General features: G+C 41.5%; 1 protein-coding gene across 3 annotated transcripts; it reads right to left on the bottom strand.

Moving 5' to 3' along the window:
- Positions 1–3902: 3902 nt before the first annotated feature.
- On the bottom strand, positions 3903–13293 carry LOC120022481 (tRNA selenocysteine 1-associated protein 1-like). 3 transcript variants are annotated; one of them, XR_005472605.1, is made up of 10 exons: positions 13158–13293; positions 12756–12853; positions 10779–10881; positions 10201–10253; positions 9963–10094; positions 9014–9130; positions 7044–7239; positions 6850–6883; positions 4897–6489; positions 3903–4865 (listed from the first exon to the last, which is right to left on the bottom strand). XR_005472605.1 is itself a non-coding variant. In XM_038966401.1 (9 exons), exons 1-9 carry the CDS (start codon positions 13179–13181, stop codon positions 6329–6331), a joined length of 918 nt encoding a protein of 305 aa, XP_038822329.1. In that variant the 5' UTR covers positions 13182–13293; the 3' UTR covers positions 3903–6328. The 3 variants fall into 3 exon arrangements, 2 of the variants coding, with proteins under 2 accessions (XP_038822329.1, XP_038822330.1); XM_038966401.1 differs by having other exon boundaries at positions 3903–6489; XM_038966402.1 differs by having other exon boundaries at positions 3903–6489; positions 10779–10878.
- Positions 13294–13510: the final 217 nt, after the last annotated feature.

Genomic DNA, 13510 nt, shown 5'->3' with positions numbered 1-13510 from the left:
CACGCAACAGGCTGACCAATACAAGGGTTGAAAAATTGGTGGCCATCTGCGCAAATTTGAGTCTTTTTGAGCCTGACAACGAGCCATCCTTAACAAGGTTGGAAAGTGACAGTGAAGATGAGGCCTCAGAATCTGATGTTCAAGAGGTGGACATTGAGGAGGTCCAGGGAGAAGACATGGAAGCCTGAGAGGAAGACAACCAAAGCTTTAGTTTCTAGACTATCATTTTACAGATGTGTTGAAAACGTTTTTGGGAGATGTGATGGATCATTCCAATATTCCCTTTTGTTGTTCAGTGAAATCATCCCATGTGAAGAGTCAACTCATTTAATTAAAGTTCAATTCGTAACAAATTATAAAAAATAAAAAAATTATACTAGAAGGATTTAATCATTTGCAATTATGTCTACTTATGATAAGGTATAAGGTTTGTGTTTCTGTCTCCATATGATATAGTAAATATATCCAATACAAAAAACACCTACATTTAAACAGTATTAATATGCATATATTCCCGTTAATTCCCATATATTCCCGTTAATTCCCATATATTTCCGTTAATTCCCATATATTCCCGTTAATTCCCATATATTCCCGTTAATTCCCACGTAAAGTTTCCATCTCTGAATATTCCCCAAAATGTGCAACCCTAGTGAAGACGTTGACAAGGTTATAAATAATGATTTTTAAATGAAATGGTGTCCTTCAAACTTTGCTTTCGTCAAAGAATCCTCCATTTGCAGCAATTACAGCCTTGCAGACTTTTGGCATTCTAGTTGTCAATTTGTTGAGGTAATCTGAAGAGATTTCACCCCATGCTTCCTGAAGCACCTCCCACAAATTGGATTGGCTTGATGGGCACTTCTTACGTACCATACAGTCAAGCTGCTCCCACAACAGCTCCATAGGATTGAAATCCAATGACTGTTCTGGCCACTCCATTATAGACAGAATACCAGCTGACTGATTCTTCCCTAAATAGTTCTTGCATAGTTTGGAGCTATGCTTTGGGTCATTGTCTTGTTGTAGGAGGAAATTGGCTCCAATTAAGCTCTGTCCACAGGGTATGGCATGGTGTTGCAAAATGGAGTGATAGCCTTCCTTCTTCAAGTTCCCTTTTACCCTGTACAAATCTCCCACTTTACCACCACCAAAGCACCCCCAGACCATCACATTGCCTCCACCATGCTTGACAGATGGGGTCAAGCACTCCTCCAGCATCTTTTCATTTTTTCTGCGTTTCACGAATGTTCTTTGTGATCCGAACACCTCAAACTTAGATTCGTCTGTCCATAACACTTTTTTCCAATCTTCCTCTGTCCAGTGTCTGTGCTCATTTGCCCATCTTAATCTTTTATTTTTATTGGCCAGTCTGAGATTTGGCTTTTTCTTTACAACTCTGCCTAGAAGGCCAGCATCCCGGAGTCGCCTCTTCACTGTTGACGTTGAGACTGGTGTTTTAAGGGTACTATTTAATGAAGCTGCCAGTTGAGGACCTGTGAGCCGTCTGTTTCTCAAACTAGACACTCTAATGTACTTGTCCTCTTGCTCAGTTGTGCACCGGGGTCTCCCACTCCTGTTTCTGTTCTGGTTTGAGCCAGTTTGCGCTGTTCTGTGAACGGAGTAGTACACAGCGTTGTACGAGATCTTCAGTTTCTTGGCAATTTCTCGCATGGAATAGCCTTCATTTCTCAGAACAAGAATAGACTGACGAGTTTCAGAAGAAAGTTCTTTGTTTCTGGCCATTTTGAGCCTGTAATCGAACCCACAAATGCTGCTGCTCCAGATACTCAACTAGTCTAAAGAAGGGCAATTATTGCTTCTTTAAAATCAGCACAACAGTTTTCAGCTGTGCTAACATAATTGCAAAAGGTTTTTTTAATGATCAATTAGCCTTTTGAAATGATAAACTTGGATTAGCTAACACAACATGCCATTGGAACAAAGGAGTGATGGCTGCTGATAAATGGGCCTCTACGCCTATGTAGATATTCCATTAAAAAAAAAATCTGCCGTTTCCAGCTACAACAGTCATTCACAACATTAACAATGTCTACACTGATCAATTTGATGTTATTTTAAATGGACAAAAAAAATGTGCTTTTCTTTAAAAAACAAGGACATTTCTAAGTGACCCCAAACTTTTGAACGGTAGTGTAGGTAGGTGGGTGAAAAACTCTGGGGGAGGAGAAAGTAGAAACTCGTTTTTTGTTTTGCTATCAATACATCACTGTGAGTACAGAGAATGTTATCAAAACAAGTTTGTCCTAAGATAGGCCTAATGAATGTGTCACAAGTTACAAAACAGCTAAAATGCCTAGTCCTAACTGGAGAGAAGTGCTGTCATAGATTCATAATGAAGTGTGAAGTATGATTTGACATTACAATAGTATCTGTTAAAAGTAATGACTACACACTTTTGTAATCCGTCTGGGTCAGTTCAACAATAGCTTTTCTTAGTAAGGGTGTCTAGGATAACCATTAGCTAATCGACGTTATGTTCATTACATCCCATTAGACAGGGGGGGGGGTCCAAGAAACACAGACAGTGGCAGTGAGTGCCAGAGTGAAGACCAGATACTCAATCCCAAAATATCAGACTGCCACATGCCTCCTCAATCTCTGGCTAGCTTGCTCAAAGTGGGACACAAGCAAGCGTTAGCCCTAGTTGCTGGGTAGTTCCTTCACAATGTAACTAGCTAACGTTAGGTAAATCAAATTATTTACAGCTAGTCTTAACGTTAGATAGCTAACTAGATTTAACTAATGTAGCAAACTACCTAACTCATGTTATCCATAAAACTAGATAACTTATGTTTATTAGGACGTAGCTAGCTATCTAATGATGAGTGCTCTAACTTATATAATTGAAATGACGACTATGATTGCCGACAGGCATCCGAGTCTGAAGCTGCTGTAAATATCCGTTAGCTAGCAACGTTAGTTACCACAGAAACATCATGTGCGGAAGACAACCCCACAGCGAATTGAAAAACCGTGTCAACAAAATGTGCCTTTTTAATTCACCATGAGCTATACCTAGTTCGCTTGAAACGGAAAATAATACATTCTTACTTGTTTAGCTGGCTGTAGCAAACATCCGCTTTGCACCTTCGTCAAAAAGCCACCCTCCCAACACCAATGATGTGTATAAACCCTGGATAACTGACAGCAAGATTTTGGATAAACTGACAAGATAAATGTCTCTCCTCCCCAAACAATGGGAGTCGTTGTCCACGAAGCGCATTACCGGCTGTCTAGCTCCCGCCTATCCTTTCTTTGGATTGGTGGATACGTCTCACCCATTTTTAAATATTCGATAATTGTTGACGTCAACCGCCTGCATTCAATATATTTCTAGCCTCATGTTATGAATATGCATAGCCATTTTGAGACAACGCCCATGTGCTTTTTCTCAAAGTTGCCGGGTATGTCACGTATCATACTTATCAGTTCACTCGTAGTAATTTACGCATTACGAAACGTATATTCGAGCAAATAAACCTCACGTAGGAAATAAGCAATTGTTTTGTTTACCAAATGACGAGACGGGAAAAAAGCCACCTGCTGGAGGTGAGACAGATTTCCACCGAGTTGAATCCCCGCTCTTCCTCTCTGCTGACAGGGAACGCTTCGTTAAAGACACCGCGTAGCCATCTTTTGGTTTATTTATTAACTAGGCATGTCAGTTAAGAACACTCTTATTTACAATGACCCCGGCCAAACCCGGACGACGCTGGGCCAATTGTGCACCGCCCTATAGGACTCCCAATCACGGCCGGTTGTGATACAGCCTGGAATCGAACCACGGATGCAGTGCCTTAGACCGCTGCGCCACTCGGTAGCCCCAAAATCTGTTTGGTACTCAATTGTACAACATTTTGTAAGCTATAGAAATGCTATTGGTTTTTGACACGTTTATTCTATTACAGACACTATAATGCATACAAGTTATGTGAGATCAATGTAAAGAAAAATTGTGTGTGTATATATATACACACACACTTTTTTTTCTTCATGTAACCTTTAACTAGTCATATTTTTTTTATCCTTCAAATTGTTTTTAATACTAAATGTTAACGTCCCCACTACAACAAAAAAAAAAAAAAATCAAATACATGTAATTTTGTCCTTGAAACACAGTAAATTCCATTAATTCCTATGGAGGACTTCTTCCACTGGGGAGTGCCAATATGGCCGACCGGTGTCTTCAACCCCTCTCAACTGCCAATACATAGCTTCAGCAATCCAGTGTTTAATGCCGCATTCAAGTGCCAGTCAGAACTAGGAAATGTACAACTTGCTAACTGGTTGTAGTTCTACACATCCACCCAGTTACCAAGGCAGATATTTCAGAGTTTCCTAGTTCTGACTAGCACATGAACACTGCATTATATACATCATTGTCCAAAACTGTCATCTGTCATTGCATACAGGCCTTGGTTGTGAGTAAAGCGTATGGTAATGAAGTGGATAGTCAATCAAATCAGTTTATAAAAAGGGATCGTAATTTTGTTAAAAAACAATATGTACATAGATAAGTCAAATAAAAGGAGGAAGAAGTCTCTCAACTGCAGAAGAGGATTACAAAAAGGAATTCAAACTAAAAACACAAACTCAGAGTAAACCTAGTCATGCAAAATAATCTCAAATCCTGTCCACCATGGGATTCATTCAATGGAGGTCCCTCTGGCTATGGTAGTCCATGCCTCCCCTTTAGTCACTGGGAAACCTTGCGACTGTTATGTGGTTTTCTGTTGATTGAACCGGCCATGCGGAGCCCTCTCACTCAATAGAGGCCGGGGCACATTAAGCAGCGTACAATGTTTTGGAACGTTGAGATAGGAAAAAAATGGAAGAATCACCTCAGCTCTGTGACATGTAGAAGGAAATCACCTCAGCTCTGTGACATGTAGAAGGAAATCACCTCAGCTCTGTGACATGTAGAAGGAAATCACCTCAGCTCTGTGACATGTAGAAGGAAATCACCTCAGCTCTGTGACATGTAGAAGGAAATCACCTCAGCTCTGTGACATGTAGAAGGAAATCACCTCAGCTCTGTGACATGTAGAAGGAAATCACCTCAGCTCTGTGACATGTAGAAGGAAATCACCTCAGCTCTGTGACATGTAGAAGGAAATCACCTCAGCTCTGTGACATGTAGAAGGAAATCACCTCAGCTCTGTGACATGTAGAAGGAAATCACCTCAGCTCTGTGACATGTAGAAGGAATCACCTCAGGTCTGTGACACGTAGAAGGAATCACCTCAGGTCTGTGACACGTAGAAGGAATCACCTCAGGTCTGTGACACGTAGAAGGAATCACCTCAGGTCTGTGACACGTAGAAGGAATCACCTCAGGTCTGTGACACGTAGAAGGAATCACCTCAGGTCTGTGACACGTAGAAGGAATCACCTCAGCTGTGACACGTAGAAGGAATCACCTCAGCTCTGTGACATGTAGAAGGAATCACCTCAGCTCTGTGACATGTAGAAGGAATCACCTCAGCTCTGTGACATGTAGAAGGAATCGCCTCAGCTCTGTGACACGTAGAAGGAATCACCTCAGCTCTGTGACACGTAGAAGGAATCACCTCAGCTCTGTGACATGTAGAAGGAATCACCTCAGCTCTGTGACATGTAGAAGGAATCACCTCAGCTCTGTGACATGTAGAAGGAATCACCTCAGCTCTGTGACATGTAGAAGGTCTGTGACATGTCATTTCTATCTGCAGCCGTTCCACAACATTGTACGTTTGCTAAACTCTATGAGACTGGAAACAACTGTCATTTTTGTTGGGACATTCTATAGGACATTTCTACCTGGCAACATGATACATATGTTTATTCTTACTTTACAAAACACATATGGAAACAGACAGAAGGCAGTGTAACACTGCAGATTACTCAATCACTTACTCCTCAATTGAGAAGGGAAAATACATGAATAAAACATTATTTTTTTTAAAACACTGAAATGGCACTAATTCCCTATATAGTGCACTACCTTTTGACCAGTGACCTTCGAGCCCTGGGGGGAAAAAAAAAAGCTATGCTGCACTTAGATGAATAGAGGGCCATTTAGGATACGGACATAGGACATGAAAATGGGAAGCTATTCTTAGGTACAGGATGAGCCACGTGTCCACTGTTTTTTTTTGTTAAAAAAGAAAAAAAAAGATGTTAATAGATGCACAAAATAAATCATTTTTGTTGATTATCAAACAATGTCTGTAAGCAAATGGCAATTATTGTCAAGGACTGGGGATGTCTTTAGCCTACAGAATATAATATGAAAGGCCAAATAACATAGCAAGAGGATATTGCCTCAACAGTAGACAGGTTCTGGAAGGGTACTCGTAGTTCCAAAGGTTTGTTCCGAGGATTCCAAGGGTTGCCAGTGGCACTCGATAAGGGCATCATACAGTTCCTCGCTGTGTTCCATAAACTTCCTGTTGGCTTCCACCACATCCAGCTCTGGGTTAGGATCTACAATGGAGGGAAAGGTTGCCACAGTGATTATTTGATCCCCGCTGCTGTCACGTATGGGATCTGAACCCCAGTCTCTCTAACGGGGAAACCAATGCTTTTAACCATTAGATCTAGGAGGAAGTTCCCCTTGGGCCGAGAGAGACAAATGATTCTGAAGTTGCAGGCAGGTCTACCTCATCACAAAAGCATGAGTCCAACTCACCTTCGCTAAATTACATATATTGTTAAATCCTCTGAACATGCAGGATATCAATCGATGTCCATTATGAACCACCTAAAATTCCTCAAGAATCTTTTAGCTCATCGTCCAAACTAGTCTGGTGAAAAACAAGTAGGGAAAAAACACAAAACACCAACCTTCCAGACCATCATCTTCAAAAGCTTCATTTTCCTGAAATGTTAAATTAGTTTTTAATAAAATGACGGTGTATATTGAAAAGTCATAACTACATGAAGGAAAACACAAGGCATGAAGGTGTTAATATTGCATGGCTAACAACAAGTGACGTTGAGCTACGCAACACGTCACCGGTAAAGGGATGCAATCTTACCTGTGCAGGATTCTGTGTGTAATCATACTGGTTGTAGTTGTAGCCGCCATAGTTGCCTCCATTCTGGTCGTAGCCCCAAGAGCCCCATCCACTACCGTACGGCTGTTGATTGTGCTGATTGTATTGGTTCTGGTTGTGTCTGTAGCCTCCTCCGTGTGACCCCCACCCCCTGCTGTCTGATTGATTATGCCGAGTTCTAAAAAGGAGGGGGGGGCAGCGAGAGACACAGCAGCAAGATTTGTGACCTGTTGCCACAAGAAAAAGGCAACCAGTGAAGAACACCACTGTAAATACAACCCATATTTATGGCTATTTATTTTCCCTTTTGTACTTTAACTATTTGCACATAATGACATTTGTAATGTCTTTATACTTTTGGAACTTTTGTGAGTGTAATGTTTACGGTTCATTTTTATTATTGTTTATTATTTACTTCACTTGCTTTGGCAATGTTAACATATGTTTCCCATGACAATAAAGCCCTTAGATTGAAATTGAATTGAGAGAGAGCACATTATGTGTAACCCGAGGAATCGGATAATGATTAAACCCATATCTTTATGAGTAAAAAAAAAAAAAAAGATACTCTACTCAGGTCTTCTTGAGAGCTTTGCAAAAAGACTGACGAGCGGAATAGTCAAATAATACGTAGGACATAGACACAGCTTAGCATAGACTATATACACAAGTATGTGGACACCCCTTCAAAATTAGTGGATAAAGCCATTTCAGCCACATCCGTTGTTGACAGGTGTATAAAATCTCCATAGACAAACATTGTCAGAAGAATGGCCTTACTGAAGAGCACAGTGACTTTCAACATGGCACCGTCATAGGATGCTACCTTTTCAACAAGTCAATTCATAAAATTTCTGCCCTGGTCAACTGTAAGGGCTGTTATTGCGAAGTGGAAACGTCTAGGAGCAACAACGGCTCAGCCACGAAGTGGTAGGCCACACAAGCTCACAGAACGGGACAGCCGAGTGTTGAAGCACATAAAAATCGTCTGTTCTCAGTTGCAACACTCACTACCGAGTTCCAAACTGCCTCTGGATCAACTTCAGCACAATAACTGTTCGTTGGGAGCTTCATGAAAATGGGTTTCCATGCCAGAGCAGCCATACACAAACCTAAGATTACCATGTGCAAATGCCAAGTGTCGGCTGGAGTGGTGTAAAGCTCGCCACCATTGGACTCTGGAGCAGTGGAAACGTGTTCTCTGGAGTGATGAATCACGCTTCACCATCTGGCAGTCCGACAGACGAATCTGGGTTTGGCGGATGCCAGGAGAACACTACCTGCCCCAATCCATAGTGCGAACTGTAAATGGTCTGGGGCTGTTCTTCATGGTTCGGCCTAGGCCCCTTAGTTCCAGTAAAGGGAAAACTCAACAACATACAATGACATTCTAGACAGTTCTGTGCTTCCAACATTGTGACAACAGTTTGAGGAAGGCCCTTTCCTGTTTCAGCATGACAATGTCCCAGCTCACAAAGCAAGGTCCATACTGAACTGGTTTGTCAAGATCAGTGTGGAAGAACTTGACTGGCCAGCATAGAGCCCTGACCTCAACCCCATCAAGCACCTTTGAGATGAATTAGAACGCTGACTGCGAGCCAGGCCTAATTACGCCACATCAGTGCCCGACCTCACGAATGCTCTTGTGGCTGAATGGAAGCAAGTCCCTCGCAGCAATCTTCCAACATCTAGCAGAAAACCTTCCCAGAAGGGTGGAGGCTGTTATAGTAGCAAAGGGGGGACCAACTCCATATTAATGCTAATGATTTTGGAATGAGATGTTCGACGAGAAGGTGTCTTATGGTCATGTAAAGATGGTTTGGAAAACTAACGGGTTATGCTACAACCCTGGTTTTACAAATGAAGAACGCAAGTTCTTACTACACTATATAAGCCATGTCTGGAGACGGCTTATAGAATTTTAACACAGTAAGAATTGAAATATAACTCACTTGTTAGCAGCTAGGCTCAGTCGTAATGGCTTGCTCCCGAGCCCCACCGCTCCCTGACACTCCTCCAGCGCCAGCTTCTGAAGCCTCTGGTCTGGGAACTGGACAAACCCACAACCCCTGGAAACAAGAGAAACACTCAAACAAAGCAAGTAAATAACTAGAAAGCTTCAGCTGTGAAGACTTGTTTGGTACATGTAGCGGAAGAAGTTTAGACATTTAAACTGTTAGTGTAGAACAGGGGTGGTCAACTCCAGTCCTCGAGGGCCTGATTGATGTCACACTGTTAGGGATGGAAAAACAAACACAGCTGATTAATCCAAAATTGCATTCTAAACTGGAGATCATGATTAGATGATTATTGGAGTCAGGTGTGTTGGCTGGGGCAAAACTGTGACTCCAATCAGGCCCCCCCCAACGACTGGAATTGCCCAACCCTGGTGTAGAAGTAGTGACCATATTATAATGAATAGTAGGATAGCCTTTAGTGTACTAGCAACAGTAGATGTAGTGGAAATAGCCTTGTCATGCCATCTACTTCACGTTATGTATTTTCTTCTCTACCTTCTTGCCCTTTGTGCTGTTGTCTGTGCACAATAATGTCTCTACCCTGCGCTGTGGTCGCGCCGCTGCCGCGCTGTGGTCGTGTTGTGCTGCTACCGCACTCTCGTCGTGCTGTGTTGCTGCTATGCTATGTTGTCATCTTAGGTCTCTATATAGTGTTGTCTCTTGTCGTGATATGTTTTGTCCTATATTTTTTATTTAATTCTTTTTTTTAAAAAGTATCCCAGTCCCCGTCGCCGCAGGGGGCTTTTTGGTAGTCGTCACTGTAAATAAGAATTTGTTCTTAACAGACTTGACTAGTTAAATATATATATTTTTTTTTTTAAATCACATAAATCTGGATGTATGGAAACGCAGCATAGTGATTATAACACCCTGCTGGACTCACTTGGAGTTCCCCGTGCCATCCAGCACCACCTTCCCCCCACGACAGGATGGGTAGCGGTTGTAAAAGAACTCGTAGAGCATCCCGTCATCCACTTCAGGTGTGAGATCCCCAACAAACAGAGAATAGAGTGGACTGTAGCAGAGAGAAGGAAAAAAGGAATTTTGCCATTAATTTCCAACGCTTCTATACAGCATCTCATGACATACAGTTTGACTTACAATCAAGCTGGTTGATATACCCGCTTTCTCCTTGCTTCCCAAAGGTGGCCCGGTTTAACTTGAATCTTCTAGGCTGTTAAGTACAAAAAGGCTTCCTTTAAAAATTATCATTTACAATATGATGACAATATGCATTAACCTATTACAAAAGCTAAAATGTGGCTAATGGCATACAGATCTTGTGTTTGGCTCAAGTCACCGAAAGGGAGCATTTATAAACGGTTACAATTTAGGTCTGCATAGGGGATAGGGTGCCATAGGGCTCTGGTCAAAAGTAGTGAACTATATAGGGGATGGGGTGCCATAGGGCTCTGGTCAAAAGTAGTGAACTATATAGGGGATGGGGTGCCATAGGGCTCTGGTCAAAAGTAGTGAACTATATAGGGGATGGGGTGCCATAGGGCTCTGGTCAAAAGTAGTGAACTATATAGGGGATAGGGTGCCATAGGGCTCTGGTCAAAAGTAGTGAACTATATAGGGGATAGGGTGCCATAGGGCTCTGGTCAAAAGTAGTGAACTATATGGGGGATGGGGTGCCATTCGGGATGCTTACTAGAATCTATGACATCCAAGTAGCCTTGTTAAACGGTATATTTACCGGTGTGGCTCCTGGTAGTGCTTTTCCATTGACTTTACGAAGACACCGCTCAGCTGTGGCTTCATCTGTCAGCTCCACGAAGCAGTAGCCTGCTGCACCCCTACTGATGAGCAACACAGAGAAGACATATCGGTCCAATGTTGCATTCAAAAGGATGGCTTCTTTTAGCGGTGTATTGTGTGTCGCTATAGCCTGGGTACCAGTCGGTTTGTGCTATCATGCCACTCCTTGTAGGGAGGTCAAACCTTCAGCCTGCTGCAGAGACCCGATGGACGCTCTAGTTTAGAGTGCCTGGTTAAATTATGGTTAGGAGCATTTTTTAACTCTTAAAGTAGGAAGAATTAGATGTAATTGTTGTAAAAATGTGTGAGTGTGTTAATTTAAATTATGTTACAGTACGCTAATTTCCCAATGGCGGACCGACCATGTGACTACATCACACAGACTAACGTTTTCACTACACAAGAATTACAAGAAATACAAATATTTTTACCTCAGATTGGTGAAGTTAGCATAAAAGTCCATAGTGACCACGATCCAACAAAATCGATTGGTACTAAAGCAAAGATATTGATCTGTTTATTTTGATCAGTGTTTTTTTTTCTTTTTCATACTCAATCCAGTCTGTAGTGGAACTTAAGCCTTGTTCATATTACCCATAAACACTCAGTAATACACAAATGTCATTACCATCACAAAGTAAAACAGGAATGGGTCATTGTTTACAAATTACTAGCAATCCCATAAACCCATTGCCATCTTCTCATCTACTTCTGTAGTTTGGTAACTCCTGTTCTTTGACAGACAGACCAGTCTGAAGAAGACTGAGTTTGGAAAAATTTCAAAGTATGCCGAGCCAGTCTCACAACGGAGCCTTCAATCGCAAGAGTACTCATGGAAGGTGTAAGTGGTGCTTTAGCCATTTTGGGGGGGGCTGCTCCTATAAAAGTCTCTGGTCTCACATGAATTAATGGATTTGAGAGTTAAGCTATCATTTAAAAGAAACCCAACCCCTGCCTCTATTTAGAAACAGATGTGAGGTGGTTATTCGTTTAAATTATCCAGTCAAAAAAATGTTGCGTTTCCTTCTCCGTATTGGCCATCTACCAAAAATAATCTTCTCAGATATAGAACTTGATAAATGGCTATTACAGGTTGTCATCTATAAACAGATGTAGTATACCCAAGTTCATTACATTTAGGTCATTTAGCAGAAGCTCTTAACCAGAGTGTCTTACAGCTGACATACAAATCAGGGTTAAGTGCCTTGCTCAAGGGCACAGACCGATTTTTAACCTAGTCGGCTCTGGGATTTGAACCAGAGACCTTTCCGGTTACTGGCCCAATGCTCGTAACTGCTAGAAGAGAGCAAACAGTACATGTTGCTCCTGTTATTGTCCCAGTTCCATTGACTTCAAGACAATACCGTTGTGAGTGACTCATTTGCATGCGCTATTGATTACAGTAGAATAAGCTAATCATTTTTCAGTCTTGAGTGACCACTTCGTAAATACTGGTGGGTATGCAGTTTAGAAGGTACTAATTTACCAAAATACAAGTAATCTGAACACAAGTGTGACTTGTGTAGGGAGGAACATATGTATTGGTCTTCAAAATATCACAATTTATTTCAGCATACTGATTATGAATTTGTACAGCTAAACCGAATTTGAACAGTTTTGACACTCCGCCATAAATCAAAAAGCCATGACAACAGGAAGTAGCTAAATGATCATTTTCAATGTTTAGCAATATCAACTGTACTTTAAAACACTTTGCAACAGGAATCTACTTTCAGGTAAAAATTACTGAATGAGCCAAAAACGTGCTATCGACTATATCAGTAAAATTGTTGAAATATGTTTGTCCTGGCTACGCCTTGTCATGTCAACAGATTGGTGTGGCTATTTATTGTAGCTAACGTTACCAGATCTACACTTTCAGGTCAAACGCCCTAACGTTAGCGAAAAAACTCACCCAGTCATCTTGTTGCGTATAATCCGTACACTCACCACCAACTCCCCCATGGTGCCGAAGGCTCGGGTAATGAACTTCTCGTCCATGTAGGGCTCCAACTATCATAACAAACACAGTAAGACGTTATCATAACATGCTAACGTAGATAAGTTAGCTACCACACGTCACCTGCAAATGTTATAAAGGCTGTGTTTAGCTACTCATTAGGTGTCAAAATGCAGTACCATCTGCATCAAGTTAGCTTAGCACAAATAAACCAAGTCAGTTAGCTAACGTTAGCTAGCCACTTAACGTTATTTAGGTAGCCACTAACGTTAGCTAGCTAACCAAATAACGTTAGTATGCTGGCAAATAAGCGGAAGTGTTAAAAAAAAAAATCGATTGAAACAGTTCGATACTCACGTTTCCCATCCATAGTGTGCTCATGTTTTGGACCTGAAATTGTAACGCTTTTCTTTACATACAACTGTAAGTGTGAACCCTTTAAATGAAACACAACCCCTTGTACGTGTCTTGTCGTGAAATTACGTTTCTGCGCACGCGCAAAAAAAGACTTCTCTAGCCTGGTCCCAGATCTGTTTGTGCCACTCCTTGTCATGCGCCCCCAAAATATATTTAAAAAAATATCAACTTGAGCACAAAACATTGTTAGTTTATTTATAAATCATCCATAAACCTCTTACGTGGAATCAAACAAGTAGGGAATAATGTGTCAGTTGACAGTTTAATTTACAGCAAGGTCATTACCTAGTCCT

This window comes from Salvelinus namaycush, chromosome 27, assembly GCF_016432855.1.
Source record: "Salvelinus namaycush isolate Seneca chromosome 27, SaNama_1.0, whole genome shotgun sequence".
Classification (NCBI taxonomy): Eukaryota; Metazoa; Chordata; class Actinopteri; order Salmoniformes; family Salmonidae; genus Salvelinus; species Salvelinus namaycush.
Note: the sequence above shows the minus strand (reverse complement) of the source record. Positions and strands in the feature narration are given on the sequence as shown.

Bases quoted from the DNA above. Each gene is read 5' to 3' on its own strand.
- LOC120022481 (XM_038966401.1), bottom strand. From the start codon at position 13,181: ATGAGCACACTATGGATGGGAAAC. The intron at 10,254-10,778 runs GTAAATATACCG...TGTACTTAACAG, and splicing joins CACTACCAGGAGCCACACCG to CCTAGAAGATTCAAGTTAAA. The intron at 7,240-9,013 runs GTGAGTTATATT...CCTCCTTTTTAG, and splicing joins CTGAGCCTAGCTGCTAACAA to AACTCGGCATAATCAATCAG.